This window comes from Phallusia mammillata, chromosome 2 (genome assembly GCF_965637545.1).
Source record: "Phallusia mammillata chromosome 2, kaPhaMamm4.hap1.1, whole genome shotgun sequence".
Classification (NCBI taxonomy): Eukaryota; Metazoa; Chordata; class Ascidiacea; order Phlebobranchia; family Ascidiidae; genus Phallusia; species Phallusia mammillata.
Window position 1 is genome coordinate 545829 of NC_137253.1, and position 21805 is coordinate 567633.

General features: G+C 38.8%; 1 protein-coding gene across 2 annotated transcripts; it reads right to left on the minus strand.

Annotated features, from left to right (window-relative positions):
• Nucleotides 1-297: 297 nt before the first annotated feature.
• On the minus strand, nt 298-21741 carry LOC145212375 (protogenin B-like). Of its 2 annotated transcripts, none has more exons than XM_080080478.1 (26): nt 20896-21741; nt 18247-18648; nt 15657-15789; nt 15116-15243; nt 14304-14429; nt 13674-13829; nt 12922-13053; nt 12589-12762; nt 10501-10635; nt 8588-8764; nt 7897-8015; nt 7355-7601; nt 6282-6470; nt 5886-5975; nt 4980-5142; nt 4379-4521; nt 4033-4197; nt 3602-3745; nt 3407-3530; nt 3084-3173; nt 2844-2949; nt 2263-2324; nt 1825-1927; nt 1614-1695; nt 1474-1551; nt 298-1398 (listed from the first exon to the last, which is right to left on the minus strand). In XM_080080478.1, the coding sequence occupies exons 1-26, from the start codon at nt 20960-20962 to the stop codon at nt 1358-1360; spliced, it is 3576 nt and encodes a 1191-aa protein (XP_079936604.1). In that variant the 5' UTR covers nt 20963-21741; the 3' UTR covers nt 298-1357. The 2 variants fall into 2 exon arrangements, with proteins under 2 accessions (XP_079936604.1, XP_079936603.1); XM_080080477.1 differs by having other exon boundaries at nt 298-1415.
• Nucleotides 21742-21805: the final 64 nt, after the last annotated feature.

A 21805-nucleotide genomic window follows, 5' to 3' on the forward strand; every position in this document is an offset into this window, starting at 1 on the left:
CATCACAAACAAATTTACCTCATGGTGCAATTGCTTGTAACCAACGCAGTGACGTAAAATTAGGTTTAATTTATTTAAACCAGTGGTTCTCCATCATTCATGGACCGTGGCCTCCTTTAAATAGCAATGTAGGATTGCACTGTAGGACCCTCTGGGGAGCCATGGACCCAAGTCGAGGACTGCTGGTTTAAACCTTTGACCCGCGGAAGCCAGCGGCAAACCTGGGTGAACTGAGGAGAACAGCCAATCATTTCGCTCCACTCATAACATTCTCCCGTGGGAAACCGGAAGCGGAAGTGCACAAAACCGATGGAGTTTATTTCGTGATCAGAGGTACAGCACATACACACTTTAAACAAGTATATAAAAAAGTTGAGGTATCGAAGTTACAATGGCACGCTTCAACACACGATGGCGCGCCAGAGGGAAGAGTCAGTGACGTCATAATGTCCAGTGTGACGTAATATTAGCACCAAGTCCGAGTAGCAGAGGCGTCTTATATCCGAGGAGAGGTGATGTATTCGGGTCTTGACGTCACTTGCACACAAAAATCGAGGTAGAAAAGAAAAAAGGTAGAGGGGGAGGCCGGTAGGGGGCGCAACCACCGGTTGGGGGGGGGGCGCGTCTCGTAATATGAAGATCAACGAAGTTACTTGAGGTACAACTTCCACCAGCAGAGGGCAGCAATGGTGGCTCGCAGTGACGTCACAATCGCACATGGTGACGTCATAGTTGATGTAATTGTTGGAATTCCCTACTTGGTCCCTGAGAGCGATAAAAACGACAGTAGCGCCAGCAAGCGGATATTTGTGTATGGCGTACCATTGGGACGAGGTAGCGACTAAGGAACATCCGGGTCTGTCGCCTTGCACCCCCGCATTTGGGGGGCGGGGGCTGGAGCTGGCTTTGGCAACGAGGGGGAGCCCCTGTGCACTGTTGTGAGGTTATAAACGCGATAAAAACAAAGCACTGTCTGTTACGTCATAGAGAAAGGTAGCGCGAAAAAAGGCGGGAAAACGTACGCTTGTGCCGAACTTTTGAAAATGAGCACTCATGCGGAACAATTGAGGTCATGGGAACATGATATTCGTCTTTACAAACATAAACAACATACACACTATACCGTGGTTCCACGGATTGCTACAAGCTCGTAATGTTGGGACAATACTGCTCATTCTACAACATCTGTGCGAATACAATGCCCCACTGTTACGTCATGGCAATGTGGTGTTACGTCACTGTCGTTGTGTGTGTGACGTCATATACCCAACAACAATGCAATTGTGACGTTGACGGGCGGACTATCGACAAAATATTTTCACATGTGTGACGTCATCAATCAAAGTTCGTCATTTCGTCACCAGAGTTTGATGACGCCAGATTTCCGCTGAACGATTTCTGTTTCATGAGAGATTCTGTATGATGACGTCATTAAGGTTATTTATGGGTTTGATTGACAGGTGAGCGACTTACCTATTTCACTGAATAGCGAAGTGGTTGTAGGGAAAGTCAGGTCAACATCATCATCCAATCCAGGGCTCGTATCTGAAACTGATCAGTTGCACACAGTTAGTGACGGTGTTGAATTTAACAATGTCTGCAAAACATCTAACCTGAAAGTTCCCTGCTGGTTTGTCGCATCAACTTACTGTGTTTTGGGATCGGAATCGAAGTGTGAGGGGGAAGGCAGTTGTTCTGCGGGAAAAAAAAAACAATGTTACCTGATGTCACATGTATTACAGGGGTCACCACTAGGGCCCGCGGCGGATTATCTGGTCCGCTGTGAAAAAGTTTGGTGACCCCTGGTATGTTAAACTTGATTACCCTGTTGGTTTGAGCTGCCGAGTTGTTTCCGGGTTTCAGGTTCTTGTTGAAAAACAACCGAGTGCTGTTGATTCCCCAGTGCGTGTTGTTTACTCCGTTTGAGCTGAAACAATAACAAGTATAAAAACACTAACAGCATCTCATAGTTTAAATGCATATTTGTCTAAGCATCTTACTAGGAACCGCTTAAATATTTGAGGACACTGGTTGAAGAACCTACATGTGCCAAGAAACACTCAACTAATGATTTTTACCATGAATAAATTAATCTCCCTTAAAATGCTTGGTATGTACCTACAGCCCCATCGCCTAACTGGTTTTACTTTCAACTTACAACAACTCATTTAAATGCATATTTGTCGAAACATCTTAACATTGCAAGTTTTCCCATGATATTTGTGTTCACATAAACTTTTGGGTAAATATTGAGAAATTTACCTGAGAGGTTTAGTGTGGGTCTTCATTTCGTACGATGGAATGTGTTTGCTCACTCCGTTGCGCTGAAATTTTCAAAAACTTTAAGTTATAGCAGTAAACTACCGATACACCATCAGCCACTAGGGGCAGCAACACTAACACTGCACAGGCATTCAGACGATCGAGTCACTAAACAACCGAACAGCTGTTAATAAATTTACATTGCCCTGACTGTAACAAAAATGTATCTCAAACATGTTTCTTTAAAAACACATCACAAGGACTTGAAAAGTAATTTATTCATAAGCATAACTGCCAAAGCATTTGTGTAAATAGATCACATCATGCAGACATTTCAACAACCTGCACTGATGATGACAACAGTGATTGTTGAAACGTCTGCATAATGTATTCTATACATGCAAGTACTTTGGCAGTTATGTTTATGATTAAAATGTTTCTTTAAATCAAGTGATTTAGAATTATTTGCAGGCTTTTAACCTTTTAATTATGCAACGAAGTTATTCACACATGCGATGTAAAGATACTCTGCACACATGTTTATGAGAAGGAGGTTGTAGTAAAAACCAATTGAAACCTACCTGTGGGTGAGCATGGCCGTTTGCAATGAATCCATTTGTGTGCGGAGTTGAAAGCAAAGTAGTATCAACTCCTACTTGCACGTCAGGGTTATAATGATTGCTTGATCTGCGGGAGGAAGGGTTTAGTACTTTACATCTATATTGTGCAACATTTGAAGTTATTGTGCAAGATTTGAAGGGTACTTTACATTAAAATTTAAGGAGCATTGCACAACATTTCTTGCAGACAGCTTCTGTTACCTTGAGTTTGGGTGATGAGCATTGCAATGTCGCAAACTTGTTGCCGATTCTTTACACCAAATACATTTCAGCCACTCAAACATGTCCTCCCTGAAAACAACAAAGTTTAACCATATTTTTCTGCTATTCGCTCAGTCCTTAAACCGATGGAAATATTCAATACTTTTTTAACAATAAAAGTAAACATGAAACCACTAAATAAGTTTAAATTATTTATTAAATCACGTTTTTCTGCTCTTTGCTCGGTTTGTTTACACACAAAATATAAAACGGGTGGAAATATTAAATCTGTTTGAGGCAATAAACGCAAACATTGACGCTACCTGCAGAAGCACATCAACAAAAGTCCAATGAGCAGAAGGAAGAGCATAGAAATCAAAACACCAACGATGATCGCGACCACTGTCGAGTTGTCACTAGGAGGCGCAGTTGTGGACGAAATCACCGCTAAAATGAAGAAAACGCAATCTGAGCAAGTGAAATATTGAGAATAATCAACATTAGAAAACTGCACCCACTTCTGCTGCAGAATTTATTCAGCGGGAATGTTTTCTGCTTAAACTTTCCAGGGCCTCTCCGGTTTACAGCAGCAACTTCCACCACACATTCTCCATCGAACCACATGCACGGGACTGAGAGAAAGAAATTGTCTTTCTGTTCAGCTGCAATCAAACATACGAGACATGTGAATAATCTCATCACATAATGTACATGGAATGTTCACGCTATAGAAAAGTCAAGCATGTTTTGATGCAAGATTGACAATTTGTTCTGCTAGGGCTAGTGCTCTACCAACGGAGCTACAGATGCTTTTCAAGCACCGTTGCCTGCCTTGTATGCTACACATGTCAGCTTCGCAGTAAGGGATCGCCACTTTGACCACTTCAGGTCCGAACCCAGTCTGAATGTATTTTTCTTTGTAGATTATGACAAGTATAACCTCACTAACCTGGTACGTTTTCGGTGTTTGACGCTACAAGCTGCCCATCATAACTGCAGTTATATTGCAACATATAATGCAGAATCTTTTCAGTTTGGTTGGGTTTCGTCCACGAAAACTGGATGGTTTGGTTGCCTTTGGTCACATACAGCACATGCGGTGGCTCCAAAATAACTGGAAAAAATTTGAGGTTTCAAGTTTGGTTTAATTCACAGATAATTAAATACGGACAAAAACAGTAAGTGCCCCCTTCCAGTCAGGAGATTCATACTAAATTTTCAGCAGACCTCTTGTTGTTTTGTCGATTTAAGGTTGCAACATTTTCACCAGGGTAAAAAATTCGACAAAATTTCACCTGGTAATGTCCAAACACGAAGTGATGAAGTTGAAAATGGACTCGATTTCCTCCCGGCAACAATTTCTCGAAACACCACACGAGTTGAAACATCGTACAAAGTGTCGGGCTGTAGACCAACTATCTCTACCTTGTTGTCGGTGCTGTGGATTGCAAGTTAATGTTTTAGCTGTTTTGTTGATACTAGAGGTAATTTCATCGGTGAATCAGTCAAGTGTGGATTAGGGGTGAGCAAAACTGCAAATGTTCTATTTGGTAACGTGAGATGCTCGGTGTTTGACCAAACAAAACATTTGCAGTTTTTTTGACGTCGCAAACATTTACATTTTCACGCTAGTTGCGTAGCTTCCCAAGTTTCCTTACGTCAGCAGCGGTGTATTAAACTCTACAGGCCCCAGAAAAACGTGTTTTTGTTAAAACAGTTTTCGTACTCGGACACCATTTTAAACATTAGTTACATATGTTAGCAGGACATGAATATGCAAATCTAACGCTCGGGTCAGTTCGTACAACTGCTCGGCCGAGTACCGAGCGTCAAAAACAGCGATGCTCGGTACTGAGTACTCGGGTACTGGCTCGGCCCATCCCTAGTGTATGTTACCTGTTTATGTATTTCACCCCTTCAGATTGTGAGGAGTATCTGACTTGGTAATAGTTGATGGGTTGGTCGGGATACCATTCTGGGTTGTATTCCCACCCGACCTCAATCTCATTCATCCCAACTCTCATCACTGACATCTTCGGCGCAGAAACGTCGCAATGGGCTGGGGAAAATACAACAACAAATACGTGACCAATACAAGTGGCAGGTGAGCAGGTTGAAACTGTTCGAGCCCAGCAGTAAGGAAAGTGGTAAATTAACCCTGTAGATGACAATAGAGATTGTTGAAACGTCTGTACGATGTATTCTATACGTGCAACTTCTCTGGCAGTTATGTTAATGATTAACATACCCTTAAAGTCCGCGTATAGTCTTCCTAATCCTGGCAATAGAGAACATACACACATACTGGGATTAGCCCGAAAGTTCATGCAGACCAGCGATCTCGGCATACTCTCATTCATAAATCATAGCATGTCAAGACCATGGAAGACGTTACAACGAATCAAGCCGATTCCCATATGACAAGGTGCATGTTAGAAAAGCCTGTGTAGCTTGATTGGTAGAAAGCAAGTCTGGGAAAGACTCCAGTCGTGGGTTCGAATCCCACCGCAGGCTGGATTTTTCTAGCCTGTGCCTTGCTGTATGGGAATGCTTGGAAGACTGGCTTGTTTTCGTGTAAAGCATTCAATAGGCCTAGTGTGCAATAAGTGCAAAAATTTTATAGAGCTCTTCTGGCAAATGTGATTTTATTCCAACGTTTCGACGTCCTATACAGGTCGTCTTCATCAGGGTAAATAACACTGAATGCGCGTAGACAACTTTCTTATTACAATTTCTACATATTCCAGCATTCGCAATCAAGGGCTGATATAAGAGTCATAAAGTTTGAAATTAATTGTTCACCTCCTGGAAATATTGCCGTGGAAACGTTGAGACAAGTCGCATTGGTTGAGTGGAATGACTGTAACGTCACTTTGTACATCACAGACCGACCTGGAACAACATAACATCGGATATTTGCCTGCGGTGGTAAATTTGTTAACTTTGTTCCCCAATTAAATTTATGTATTTTGTGTTTATTTATGCAAGACTAATTTCAATGCTCGAGTGATTTTGTGTATGTGGCAACTTGCTTGACCTCATCTTCATCATGTTCAGTAGTAGTTGTGTGACTTATGTGACTAGCTTATGTGAAATAGTGATGTATGTTTCATATTTATGTTTATTAATAACTTGTTTATGATTCTATTTGAATAAGTTAATGAAATAACTTAATATGACAAATGCTGAGTAACTCACTGAGGGAAGGAATTGAGAAGTTTTCCGACGCGGCCCCAACAAACTTTTCCAAGATCAAGTCCTTCTCATAATTGTGAACCAACAACTTGAACTTGGCAACAGGGCTGGAATGGGGAATTCCCCACTTCACCAACAAGTTTCCCGAGGAAATGTTTTCGAATTCAGCTTGGACGCTAAAATGTTGGGAAACTGAAAAACAAAGTTTCGATAAACCGAAATTTGTTTGGGTTCCACCTTAAATGGACAAAACAAAGTAGGCAGAAATGTTAGTCACTGAAAACTAGAAAGGTGGAGTCCTATATATTTTCATTTTTATATTCTTTAAGTCTACTTTCTATACAACGGGTAATTATACACACCACTTGGATACATTCACCAACAGTAATCTACAACCAGTGGTGGCCAGTGATTCCATATTTTTTGTTAGTCGGTTCTATCACAAAAGTCATATTTTTCAGGCCGGTTCTATCACAAAAGTCATATTTTTCAGTCGGTTCTATCACAAAAGTCATATTTTTCAGCCGGTTCTATCACAAAAGTCATATTTTTCAGGCCGGTTCTATCACAAAAGTCATATTTTTCAGGCCGGTTCTATCACAAAAGTCATATTTTTCAGCCGGTTCTATCACAAAAGTCATATTTTTCAGGCCGGTTCTATCACAAAAGTCATATTTTTCAGCCGGTTCTATCACAAAAGTCATATTTTTCAGCCGGTTCTGTCACTAAAGTCATATTTTTCAGCCGGTTCTATCACAAAAGTCATATTTTTCAGGCCGGTTCTATCACAAAAGTCATATTTTTCAGGCCGGTTCTATCACAAAAGTCATATTTTTCAGCCGGTTCTATCACAAAAGTCATATTTTTAAGCCGGTTCTATCGCAAAGAAGTCTATTGACAGTACTCAGTAATGCTAACCGGTTCGCTGCGCTTATTAAATTTCGTGAGACGGTTCTAAAGAACCAATGCGAACCGGCGCGAACCGGCTGACTCCCACCACTGGATACAAGTTAGCATTATCACAGTGGCCAAATGTCTTCAGGAAGTTTTGTAAACAATGCAACTTGCGAACTTACTTGGGTCACACTGAGGTTGTTGTGGGGTTGCTGGAGTTTTAATCGCTTCTCTCGTCCCTGTATCTCCTCCATTCTTCCCCTGGAAGCAACCGAGTCTCGTAGCAGGGAGAATACTGAAGTGGTATTCCGTGTCAGGCTTCAGGGAGCGAAGTTGAGCGAACAAATACTTTGATGATCTCATTTCGTCGGTAACTTGCACTGTTGTGGATTTTGCCTCTCCAGCGACACCAAGCGCGAAGTATTCAACCTGAAAATCATGGTTTCATTGCAGGGACGGCAGAATTTCACCAACATGACCAATAACAACATATAAGCTGTTGCTGCCAGGCATAATATCAAGTTTACAGAGGAACCTGTATAGGACATTGAAACGTCCCAACATAGCTCAATAAACTTGATGACCAATAATAGCTTGGTCACTTCCAGGTTGCAAGAAACATTAGCTCGCACTTTTGTACATTTAACACAAATTGTTGGTATCGAAACTTATACTAACTTATGTTTTCATGCCAATCAAGATCTGTGCAAAGTTTTCCACGCACCTTGTAAAAAATGATTCGACCGCAACTTTTTGCTCCAGTTATTGGTTCCCACGAAACAACGAGATCAGTCGGACCGAGCACCACAACTCCTTCACGCTTTGTCGCATAAGTGCCAGGAACTAAAAAGTGGTGAATAAACAGGGTTATTGCAACGGTGCTATATGCAGGGCTGCCAAACTGGCCTTAGATTTGTCCTTATTTTGAAGGGCACAATTTAAGGACAGTGGGAACTTGAATAAATTTGTTAGAAAATTGTTGTCCTTTTTTCTGATAAATGTCCTAGTTTTTGACAAGAGTCCTTATTTTGTCTTATTTTCCACAATTACAAGGAACAAACGTAGTAAAATGACAGTCAAATCTCTGCTGCAAGTAAAAGTAAACCTAGACCTGAGGTTGTCGTGAGATGCACGAAGTATTTTCCACAAACAAGAACAGTTGTCCTTGTTCTGGTGTACATGTTGATGGCAACCCTGGTTATACTAGGTACAGGGAATTTGGTCTTCCTTTAAAATTTTATGGTAGGTTTAAAAACAATATTCTGATTTTTGCTTCTCTGTGACATTTAAGCGAACTTAGACTTTAGAAAGGAAATTATAAGCCAAAGTATTGCAAAAAATACACACTTAGGTTTAACATTGAAAAAAAGGATGCAAAAATGCACTTCATGCGAAGCAGAATTTTCGGTACTCACCACATTCAGCAGTTCGAACAAATATTGGTCCTGCTTCGATCGAAGGGATTTTAGTTACGCTCTGGACCCAAAAGGTATAGTTTGTGAATGCTTCCAACCCAGTTACGTTTCTCTTGCAATGGTTGGGTGATGTTTCTCCAGTAAGTGGACACACCAAAAGATCGTTCTTTAAAACAGCTGCAAAAAATATTAATTGACAGAGGATCTCCACTTTACATAAGCTAATTTTGCAGCTTGTAGATATTTAACAACTACACTACTGTGGGATAATGTAGCCTGGTTGGTTTAACATCTGTCCAAATTAAAAAAAAAATTAAAAGCACTCTTTCTTGACCAAATGCGTGTAACAAACCAGTGTTAGACAGATAAAAACTAGAAGAGTGGCTTTCTGATATACTTCCATTTTATATATTCTATACGATATTTTCCAATTTACTATACACATCATTTGATCTACACATATGATTGTTTTTGTTAACAAAAACAAATGGGTCCCCATACGCGCGTTTGTGCGGATTTACAGTAAACAAATGTTGCGGTGATTTTTAGATTCTTTAAGGACAAATTTTTAGAAAGCATTAACCCAACAATAAAAAAAATTGTTCGTATTCTTTTTGCACTATTATTAAGTGTATACATAACAAATTGTTTTTCATTTAACTTTGTTTCGCAAAACGAGTACCATTGACCTGTAGTAACCTCTCAGTGTGCACACACCAAACGACTGTTTGATCTTTTGACACCGTTTTCAATAGCATGCCGTCCTTAGTGTTCAACAATACTGTTAAGCCTAATTTATACATGCCTTGAGTATTGAGTCCTAAATTAATTGTCAAAAAACGCTACGTTATGAAGAAAGTTGAACTGTGTTTGTAATACCGACTAGTTGACCTTAAGTAACCCGTGATCATGCGGCGGCCAACCTGACAACGAGCATTAAAAAAAATTATTTATTTGGCAAAAAAGTCAAGTTAATTTTTTCATCTTTTCTTTGAAAAACAAAGTTTTTCTTGACATATACAAAACGAAGCACGGTTATTAGGTTTAAATCACGTCATAGGTGTAAAACCTTCGCCAAAACTAAAAATGTGAGTGATAACTTAATAAAACGACATAGCATTGGTGTGCAAAACAGCTGATTTCTAATCACTGAAACGACGTCTCGTAAAACGTCTGTCCGACGTCAAGCTGAGCCCTCCCGCTATCGTAAACCAGTGAGTTACTTTCTTGGTACTTCTGCCTACAGTGTCTTTCTTGACCAAACGAGCGTTAGACACATTTACGTTTCGGGGGCCTGTGGGTGAACCGCTGGGTCATTCGGGGTCAAACTTCTAGAGGATCAAGTTCAGATTGATAACTAACATATGTCCAAATTTAAATAAATTTGAAACACTTTTTCTTTACTAAACGAGCGTTACAAACCAGCGTTAAAAATTTTACGTTTAGGGGCCTGTGGGTGAACCGCTGGGTCAAACGGGGTCAAACTTCAGGAGGATCAAATTTGGATTATTATCTAACATCCCTGTAAATTTGAATAAATTTGAAGCACTCTTTCTTAACCAAACGCGTCTCACAAACCGGCGTTAGACAGAAAAAAGAAAAAAAGAACAAAAAAATACGGACAAAAACAATATGTGTCCCCTTCAGGGAAGGGGACCCATAACAATATGTGTCTCTTTCTCCCATAATTACTACGCTACAGTGTTATAATGTAGCCTGGCTGACATCTGTCCAAATTTGAAGCACTCTTACTAGACCAAATGTGTCTCTTTCAGGGAAGGGGATTAAAACACTACTGTGAGATAATGGAGGCTAGTTGGTCAAAACTGGAAGTAGATTCTTAAAACTTCAGGTAATGACAGAAACATGAAGAAATAATCTTGATACAAAAACTGTGTGTAATATTTTTTTACCTTCGCCAGTTTCTGTTGTTCTGTCAGATGTCCAGAGTATTAAATGTCTTTCTTCAGTTGAGAGGAACGATACCAACACACTGTTTGCGGTGACATTACTGGCAGTCACATTTTTCACCGGCGGAAGAAAATCATCTACAAAACATTTCACTCGTGTTTTAACACAATAAAGTCTGTATCTGGTCAATAAAAACTAGAAGGGTGGCTTAGCACATTTTGTCGTTGCATTTACACTATAACCTATTTTAAAACATAAATATATTTCCTATGCTTATTTTGTATTGGGTCCCATATTAGCCATTGTCTATTATAACCTTGGTTGTTTCTGCAGGCAAAAACTCATGGGTCCCCACACATGTAAAGTTAAAAATAGTGCATTTCAAGAGATTACCATAGCCCACATGCTACCCAAATTTTAGCAAATTCCGACACTGTTTAATAAACTTACCCATTTTAGGGGGCTAGTAGGGTAACTAATGGGATGTGACACTAAAGTAAAAAAATATGAAACCTCAATGACTCAATCAATAGTACGGCAAAATTTCAACCCAATCAGCCAAAGTTTGAAATTTCAACCACTAGAGGTGTTTTGAGCCACAACCGTTAATGCTTCTGATGTCACCTCCTAACTGCCATGGTGCAAAAATGTCCACCAGGCAACCCACCGACAAGTAACACACAACTGGTTGCCCTTGTAACACTATTGCGCCACAGAAGTTTTTCGTTTGTGGTGCCCAGTAACATACAAACACGTTTTCACTTTGGGGGCTTGTGGGGTAAATGTTAGGACTACAGGGTTATACACAACAATCGACACCTATAAATGTCATATTCTACAAGCTATCCAAATTTCAGCCAATTCCGACATTGTTTACAAACTCACCCATTTTAGGGGGCTAGCGGGGTAAATACTGGGGTTATTCGGACAAACAAAGTGGGATGCACATCTACATGAATATATCTACCATCTGTGTAAGTTTCAGCCAAATTAATCAAACATTTGATGGCAAAACGAGTCGGACAAACTTTGGGAAAAAATACCCATTTTAGGGGGCTAGCGGGGTAAATAGTGGGGTAATCAACAAAAACAAAATGGGATGCACATCTACATACCTATATCTACCATCTGTGAAAATGTTATCCAAATCCATTAAACATTTGATGGAAAAACAAGTCGGACAAACTTTAGGCAGAAAAATACCCATTTTAGGGGGCTAGCGGGGTAAATATTGGGGTAATCAACAAAAACAAAGTGGGATGCACATCTACATAACTATATCTACCATCTGTGTAAATTTCAGCCAAATCCATTAAACATTTGATGGAAAAACGAGTCGGACAAACTTTGGGAAGAAAAAAAAACAACAACAAAAAACAAATTCGAGTAAAATCAATATGTGTCCCCTTCAGGGACCCATAATAAAATATATTTGAGAATAAAAGGGTAAAAATAATGGATAAAATTAAAGTTACAAAATGCTTCATTTGCACCAATCAGCAAATGTTAAACCCCTGGTATTTAAGTAAGTTTACCCATTTTAAATATTATTGTTTTAGGGCTTGTGGGTCAACTGAATTCCGACAGTTTCAAGTTATATATGTTTTTGATGATTTAAGTCAGGGGTTGGCAACCTGCGGCCCGCGGGCCACATGCGGCCCCTGATTGAAGGTTGTGCAGCCCGCAGAGACACTAGAATTTCAAATGTACTGGCAAACGAGTCCAATAATTGTATATATTTGAGTAGATTAGTGCGCCTGGTGCTATTTTTTCTGCGACCTGACAATATGTTACAAGAATCAAATGCGAATTTTTCTTGTAGTTAAGGCATTTTTGGTATGCAACGAAGTAAAATCACCTTGTGTTATATAAAGGTGCGGCCCGTGATCTAATTATTGCAATTGTATTTAGCCCCACAGTGACTAAGGTTGTCCACCCCTGATTTAAGCAATTTGAAAGAATTTAAACTGCTATTATTTGTTAAACAAACTCGTATTTGACGCAAAAAATGGACAAACGTTTAACAAACATAGAAATAAAATGGATGATGTGTTTTCACAATTCAAAGAACCTTTTGCACACAAACTCACATTTTGTCAAGGTAACATTTACAGTGGAAATGCTGTAGCCATATTTGTTTTCCGCGACACACTGGTAAAGTCCACGGAATTCAGGTTTTACATGCTTTGCTTCCAACACGACCTCCCAAAACTTTTTTGCAGCAAATAACCTGGGGTTAAAATCTTCTTCACCAGAAAAAGCAACTGGAAAAAAACAACTTTGTTTTAGCATTGGAAATGAAAATATGGTTTCAAAGTCAGCAACAGAGGAGTCACATTTGATTTTGTCTCACCCCATTCGACAAAATTATGATGAAAATTGTTTGTGTGTTCAACTTTAAATAGTGGTAAGCCACATGTTACCTCGTTTTCCATTTTTCATCCAGAAAACTTGAGTAGGTGATGGAAAGGCTTTAACATCACATTGTATTATCTCAATATTGGAAGGTGTCCGCCAACTATAATGTGATGGGTCGACGGATATTGAAGGCTTTTCTACAAACCAAAAAATATAACTGAATCAACTACAGCAGGGGTCACCAAACTACGGCCCGAGGTCATTTCATCCGGCCCGCGACTACATTTTTTGGTTTGCCAAACCATATTGATAACTTTGTAAAATTAAAAAATTAATCTTCTTGTTAAGAAAGTTTACCTGTCGTGAAAATATTTGTAAGTTTTCGAAGCGTGTTTACAATCCTGCATGCACGTGCAGACTGTTTATCAAACCTTGGGTCAGGAAAACATACTTTTTTGTGATTGTTATCTCCATTGTGACATCACAACACACATGAACAATGGAAATTATAATGCTTTGTTTCAATCTTGTACACTAGAAAATCTATCTCTTTGTTGCTGCAGTACAGAACTTCAATGAGATTTAAGGCTTATTGTGAAAGTTGATTAAATGCAGGAAACGAAAAACATAGAGAGACTTACAGAAAATAACGGGTCAGTAGACATATAAAATTGATAAAAGGGGTCCGTGACTACAAAAAGGTTGGGAACCACTGAACTAGAGTGAATGTGGTGGTCAAACTAAAATTCTAATTCGGTAGAAAAGAACAACTTATAAAATACAGATTCCATGGGCAGACAAACAGAAATTCACTCACTGTACACAATGACATGAGTTTTTCTTGTGTGCGAATTCCCATTAGAGGTTGCGATGCATGTGTAAACTCCATTGTGGTCCAGAGTTGTGTTCACCATTCTCAGGTTTCCGTTCTCCATTCTGCAGCCCACAGACATATTGCAAAATGGAGAATTATCTGAAAAAAGAAGTGAAAAGTTACAAAACTGTTTACTACTTCTATCCTGTTTAAAATTATTCCAGAGCTGTTAACACCATACCTCATGGGGATCCACTTTCGATAGGTGGCGTAAAGAGCTGAATTATATATTTAGCGGCCAAAAAAGGGTTGGTTTGGGAATTTTTTTACAAATTTTACATTAGTAAAAAGATCTTTTTCTAGTTTTATTAAATTTTAAATGCTAATACCTTACCCCGACCCTAATAGCCCTAACCACAAGCATTTTTAGAGATATAACGTTTTAAAGGTGAAAAGTGTCTTTTGCGCCACCTATCGAAAATTAGCTAAATGTGGGTGTCCTGTGAGGTATGGTGTTGGTAGATTTTCCGTATTTCACACACCAGATAAATTCACAACTATACCAACTAATTACTCAGCTTATTCAAGTCACATATTTTGTACATTCCAACTTAAACAGCAGCAGGAACTTACTGTTATCAAGCCACTGATACGTGATTAGATGTGAGTTTGAAGCAAGACATTCGAGGATCAACTCGGATCCTTCCTCCACCTCAACCTCATCCGTCACATTTACCCAAGTAAAATCCCTGGTACCAACTGCAAATAATTTCACAATAACTATTTAACACAGGAACACTTAAAGGGTTGAAAAGTATATTAGGTAAATAAGTAGGTGAGTAATTTGATCAGGATACTAGAAATGTGGCTTTCTAATTTACTTCTATTTTATATATTCTATATCATATTTACCAATTTACTATACACATTACGAATTAATAAGATTGTTTGAATCAAAAACATAACTAGAGAGCTTGTATATATATATCTCAGTGCATAAGTTTTGCACTGCTGATGAAAATAGTACTTGTTATAGCGTCTGCACATCGTATGCTATAAACAGGAGTCTGGTTATGGTTTTGATGAAACTAATTAATACAGTTACTATAGATAACAAAGTCTTCGAAATAAAACAAATAAACTGCAGATAGGGCACAGTGTTTCGACCTATAGGGTCTCAACGGCCGTATTGGCTAGTGTAGCCATCCAACGGCACTCCAGTTTGTTGGGAGTAACAGGGTAAAAACCCATGCCTCACAGTGTGCACTGTCTGCAGCTTATCATTTATTGGCTCAGTTCTTTTACATCAAAACAAATAAAACCATAAAAATGTGTTGTCTAAAACGCAATTGCGATCAATATTCTGAATTATGGCTGCATCCAGTTTTATCCAAATTAAAATATATTGAGTCACAAACACAAGTTGTTTACAGATGCTGACTTACTTTTACGTTCAACGTTGAGATAAACTTGTTTTAAAGCAGCAGAATCGGGTGAAACACGATAAGAATACAAACCAGAGTCAGAACTTGTTACATTGAGGATTTGGAGAACGCCAGGTAAAAGCAGATACCTGAAAAATTTGCAATAACCGGAAAACTTTTCGTTTTTAACAAAATACAGTTTTCCTTCTTTACATGAACTCACATCAAAGCAATAGGTTCAAGAAAACAATGAACACATGCGACACATTCCCATGCTTGGGAGACCTACTGATTCGGTATAACATTCTTAATAGGCCTGGCATACTATGATTTCTATATGCCTTGATCGTTGGCCTGCATCGACGCTTCAGGGCTGATCCCAGTATGTGTTTTTTCATCTTAGCACATACGACACAACTATGTTTTTTATAAATCTATTTTTGGTGCAGCAACTTCATAGATTGCACAAATCACAAAAAGGCCGGAAAACAATCAGGATATATATTACAAAAAAAAATCAATTGTTCAAAGTAAAGTGAGCCTGGCAAAAAGTTTATTTCACCTTTTATCTTGAGGTAGATTGTGTTTATTTTTGTGCCATGCATAGGCTGGAGGTGTAGGGTAGAAGTAAAAACGTACACAATCGCCATCACTTGCGCTGTGTTGATTGACTGGAACACTGTCTGTAGGAGGACCTAAACAACAAAATAAACCTTTTAAAGTTAAAATGATAAAGGAAAAAAAATGCTGCAAAAAAAGCTATATATATCCAGTGGTAAGATTTAGCCGGTTTGCACCGGTTCTACAGAACTGTCTCACAAAATTTTATGAGATCAGCGAACCAGTTAGCATTACTGGTTACTGTCAATGGACTTTTTGTAACAGAACCGACTGAAAAATGCGACTTTTGTGATAGAACCGGCTGACAAAAAATTTGAATCCCACCACTGGCTATATCCATACAGCAGTTCAATTTGATGCAATTTAATATGTGACCATTCTGAACGGTGCAATACATTCATCACAAACTGTAATGGACAACTTTTCTAGAGTGCATAAATTTGTTTACATTGTTGGAAATACACCCGCCGATGCGGTCACTTCATTGCTGCAGATAAAAGGGTCACGGTAACAAATCAGCTCTCTGTCGCCCACTCCTGTTTAGCGTCCCGACACAATGTCAATACCGATGTGACGAGCGGCTTAGTTTGGAATTGCTCGTGTGAAGCAAAACGACCTCAACCGATTCGATCGAACCCACAGGAAAACTTCGTCGCAACGCAACCGCTGTAGTGGCGAGTTACTGACATCCAAACAGTGTGTGTAGTCTCACAGTTACACAACATTTATAACCAGGTATGTTTAGCGAGGTTTCTAGTGGAGTTAGGGGGATACTGCGGGTTTACATGTGGTCGCATCCTGAATTTAGTGGTTAGGTTCGTCGGGCAGTTGTCGGCGCGCCACAATTCGTTTCATGGCGAGTTTCGAGTGCAGTCCTGTGTTGAACGGCGTGGCCGAACCCAGCCAGCGTGACGGGCGATCGCCTCATTCACATAGACTCACTCCAGACACACGCACACACACTTACGCCGCGCACACATGCACAGAGGGGCAAACAAGCTAAGCGATGGACTCGGTTTAGCGATAACAAACCCAATACGCGCTGTTTCCGTATTAACCGCGTTTCCCACAAAAAATATCAAACTGTAAGAGAGATCAACATTTGTGTTTCGTGTAAATTCATGATTTGTCCAATAAATAGGTTTGGGTATGTTTTTATGGACGCATATAACAAATTTGTCGTTCAACTGGTGTAATGCTGAACAAAATACTAGCTGGTTTTTCAAGAACTTTTATTAACCAAACACTTTGCAAATGAAATAGGGTTTCATATCCTGAATGCTTGCGAGGTAAATGTTGAAGGAAATGTTAAGGACGCTGAAATGCTAAGCACGGCGATCGCGCACAACTGGACAGCGTTTTTGTTTAGCGAGAAAAAGCGCCTCTTATTTATCAGTTCTCTTTCTCTTGACGGCGAACGGGCTCAGCGGGGAAAAGTCCTTCAACAAACACGAGCGAAGATACAGAACAGACTCAACAGAGTTTGAAGGGGAAGTGGCCGGAGCGCTTGCTGGCCATTCGCACAAGTAAAAAAACGCTCCTGAGTGCTTCTCGTTTCTACAACTACCCGCTTGTTCTGTGTAAAGCGCTGTAAGCCCGCACACACATTTGCTCGGCGCACGGCTCACCCGCTGTGTCCACTAACGTCCTGTTTACCGCAAAACCTGAAGTTTGAAACACCCTTGAAATAGTTCCAAACCTTCTGCAAACCCGCTAAATGTGACGGACGACAACTAAATTAATCGCTTGCTTTTCTACATCTTGTGATTGGGATTAATCAACCTGCAACTGCTTTATAATTTTTTTACAAACATAACTTTAACTTTATTTTGGCAATATATTTTAATATTGTTTAAAACAACTGATTTTGTTTTAAATGCAACAAAACCTCTGCTCAGAATATGAATATTACATAAAACTGATTTAAAAAGCAAATCAAAGTAATAACATATTTATTTGCAAACTGTACCTAAGTATTTTAAAAATTTAGTGACTAAAAATACTTCAAACATTTATTTGTTAAACATCCATTGATAAACTATGGGCTGACATTTCAGTGTTGCCATAGCAATTTGTGGGTGGCTGAGAATTTTAAAATTGTTGCAAAACTTCAACACAAAAAGGGTTTTGAAGGATATTAGTTCAAATCACACACCAACCCCCTCTGGTGGTAAGCAAGTACAAACAGGTGCAACTTGCAGAATTAGTTAAAAACGAAATGTATGTGAGGTGTAGAAAAAAGTTTACAGATATTATTACTGTTCAAGAACACTTAAAGAGTAATTTAATCAAAAATATAACTGCCATAGAACTGGAGTATATATTATACATTATGCACATGTTTCAACATTTGTTGTTGTCACGATAAGTGCAGGCATGATGTATTCTTCATACAGTTTTCTGTGGCATTATGTTTTGGTTTAAATTACTGTTCATTTCTACAATAAAAAATGTTAATCTCATGGCATAGGATAAAGTGGAAAATGCAAAACCAGGCTACGCATGGTTAAAAAGTAAAACAACTCACTCACCATACAAATTGAGGGTGCACCGCTGACTTGCTAAGCGCTGTTGTCCACTAGATATAAAACACTGGTAAAATCCTGATGTGAAAACAGAGTGTATCAGCAAGGACCCGTTGTTCTGCTGGGAAAATCTTTCAAATCGTCTTTGGTTGTGAGGTATGGAAGTTTCATTGTTGAGGTCTGGGGATATTTTGTGGTTTAAACTCCCTACATTGTCCGACAGGGGCTTCGCTGATGACAGAGGTATATTGTTTCTATGCCATTGCACCTCTACTGTTGCAGCATCAGCGCTAAATCCCGAACAAGGCAGTAGAACTGTCCCCCCACGTCGCACCCATACTGTGGGTTGCGGTTCATCCACAAACTTAAACAGGGGCAGGGGAATCACCTTCTCATCTTCATTGTTGCCTGTTGTGACATCATATAGAAACAAACAAACAAACATGAGTTAGTGTTCATAAAGTTGTTTCTATTTATATGTAAAATATATCACATGTCAAAGTTTAAAGGCCTTGTGTCAAAAGTCAGGGAAAGCAGTAACATGATAAAAAAATGTTAAAGTGAAATTTGAGCAAAACTACAAACTCCAAATAAAACAATTTCCAACATTTTAACATCACAGTCCAAAGATTTATTTAATAGGGGTGGGAAGAAAATGTAAATTTAAATTTGTGTGCAAAACCACCCGCCTGTTATAGGGGGTTGGTGATGTTTTTAGTAAAATTTAATGCAACTTGGAGCAAAGTTATCGCCATCTCATGCTTGGTGCGGTGCCAAACTTCGCCAAATTCCACAAAAAACTCGCGACAAAGATGGCAAAGTGGACGTGACGTCAATGCGGACGGCTACGGTTGAGCGCATATGAGCGAGTGACCATCACGAATCACGCACGCACGAACGCGCACGCACCGACGCACGCACACACACACACACAACGCCTGGGGCGGATAATAGTAGCATTCCCTCCCTCAGTGTTTCTCTCTCTGTTCCTCTCCTGCCAGTTTAGCCCCAAAGGCAGCAGCGAACGTTGGAGTCAACACTAGCGCATTAATAATGGATGGCACGGCAAACCCACCGCTACTGGAAAAAATTTACACGAGCCACAAGGTGCCCCAAAACAACTGGCATCAACAACTAAAATCCGTTTCACCATAATGTAACAACCACACCTAATAAAACAATCTATTTGGGCTGTTTATTTCACCATTAAACTTATAAACAGATATTCCAAAACTACATAAGTTAAGAATCAGGGAAAATATCTGTGTCTAAACTTACCAAATAAACCTACACCAACAACAAAAAATTTTCTACCACAATTAACCAGACCGCATTAAAGTTTACATAAGTTCAGGATCAGCAAAATATATTTAGTTTTACTTTACCACATAAACCTGCATCACAATGCTGTTTAAATGCTACACAGAATAGATACTAGGAGTAGCAGTAGCCCAGTGGTGTACCACAACAAAACCACATCTGTTTAACTGATGTCTCCAACCATGGTTTACCACACAGTACATAATAACATACCTCAAACACAACGCTGCAACAGGTTCCATGTTTTTGCACAAAAAGTTACCAAATAATGGTGAGGATTTTTGTTGTTTTTGTCAATTTTATTTGGAATATTTTCAAACAGGTTTTCAACACAAATTACAATTTTCAGAAAATGCACACATTTACACTTCAGTTGTTGAAAAATATATCACTCATCAAATTTGCATTTAAGCCCATGTACCCATGCATATTAAAACTGTGGCATAAATATTTACACAACCCGGAAAACACACCTGTTTGCTTTCAAAAGTGGGGATATCATGATGACAGAAACATTTTCACTGTTTCATGAAATTACATGTATAGTTTTTATTTCATTACAAAAACATCAGCAATTTTACTTAAAATCTTTTTCAGGATTTACAGATTGCCAATGCAAAAGAGTAATGTCTTTATCCTACAGAAGCTTTATGTGAAGCATAACATTGTCCAAAGCAAACATTTTTTACAAGAGACACATTTCACACCACAAAAAGCAAAAGTTATTTGTCCAAATTAAACTCGTTTAAATATTTTTGTATTTTTCGGACCTTAGAGCAAGATTTTAAAACCAGTAAATGAGCGGAAAAAAACTAGCTTCCCTTTTTTACACAGGAAAAACAGGCTTACAACCAATTAATCTGTTTGTAAAAATAGTTTAAAAACATTTGACAAAATCAGCTTTTCTGATAAACCACCCGAATTCGACAGTTTATTGCCAGGAAACGCAAATTTAAAAGTCAGTTTTTGTAAAACACACCACATTCTAAAATGAGTTTTTTCACAATCTGCTAGTTTTTGCTTTAAATTCAGTTTACAAATAACACAGTTGCCCTGTTATAATATTTTTAATGCCACTAATGATTGTAGTGCTTTTTTCGTCACCAATAATTTACTATGTTTGCAACAAATGCTGTTTTGCATACTTTTTTGTGGAAGAAATACCCCATACCAAATTTGTTTAGCTCTATTAACAAAAATATCACAGCCACACATATTTTTTACTTTATGATGTGAATTATCTGATTATATTAAAACAAGTAAGCTATATTTTTAAACATAATGCAAACATTTACTGAATTTTTTTTTTTTTCAAAAATCGTTAATCCGACTTACCGAAGCACAGTGGAAAAAGTTGTAAAAATATGAAACAGACAAATTTCAGTCTAACTCGTGAGGTCATGGATGCAAATATCTTCAAATACGAAGTACACAAAACAATTGAAAGGGGTGTTGGAGGTCGGCCATCTTATGCGGTTACAACAACGCTAAGAAAACACTAACAAAGCATTCATTAGGTTCATCTCGCACCAAAACCACGGTGCCCACAAAACTATGGTATTGAACGCGTTTTGAGACACTATCTCACCGCGGCCCATCAGCGACACCTAGAGGGCGTAGTGCGGTATTTTATAACTTGGGAAATTTTCTTTGTGCTCTGCGCTAAATGTTTTAGAAGCGCACAGTAACAAATTAAAACGAAATTTTATCGTCATAAGTTGCACGTTGTATGCAATAATTTAGATTAGATGTATTCAAGACGCATTCCAAATCAATCTGGTCTCCAAAGCACTTTCATGCGTCAAGACTAAAAAAGATTGACATCACTCAATAAAAAAGTTTTAGGAATAGATTTGAATCACCACAACTTACAAAAACGTCGGTGAAACTAAACCTTTTTCAAAACCGCTAATTCCAAAGCGATATTCTTTTCCAATTGAAAGAGTCAAGTTACTTCAAGTCCGAGCAGCATCAAAGCAGATCTTTGCTGGAACCGAATACAAAGGTATCGTAGATGCCTTCGTAAGAATTAACGAGTACCAAAGGTTGAAGCAAGCCCACCAAACTCATCAAAGCCTTTGCATGGCAAAGAAAGCTTATCGGCGTTTGTTGAAATGGACAATGTGGAATTTCATGCATATTCGTTGTTAAGTGATTTCAAAGTTTATCACTTTGGCCAAATAACTTTTGTCAGTAATACACCAATTTTGGGCTTCATAAAGCTATTCTGCAAGTAATGCACAAC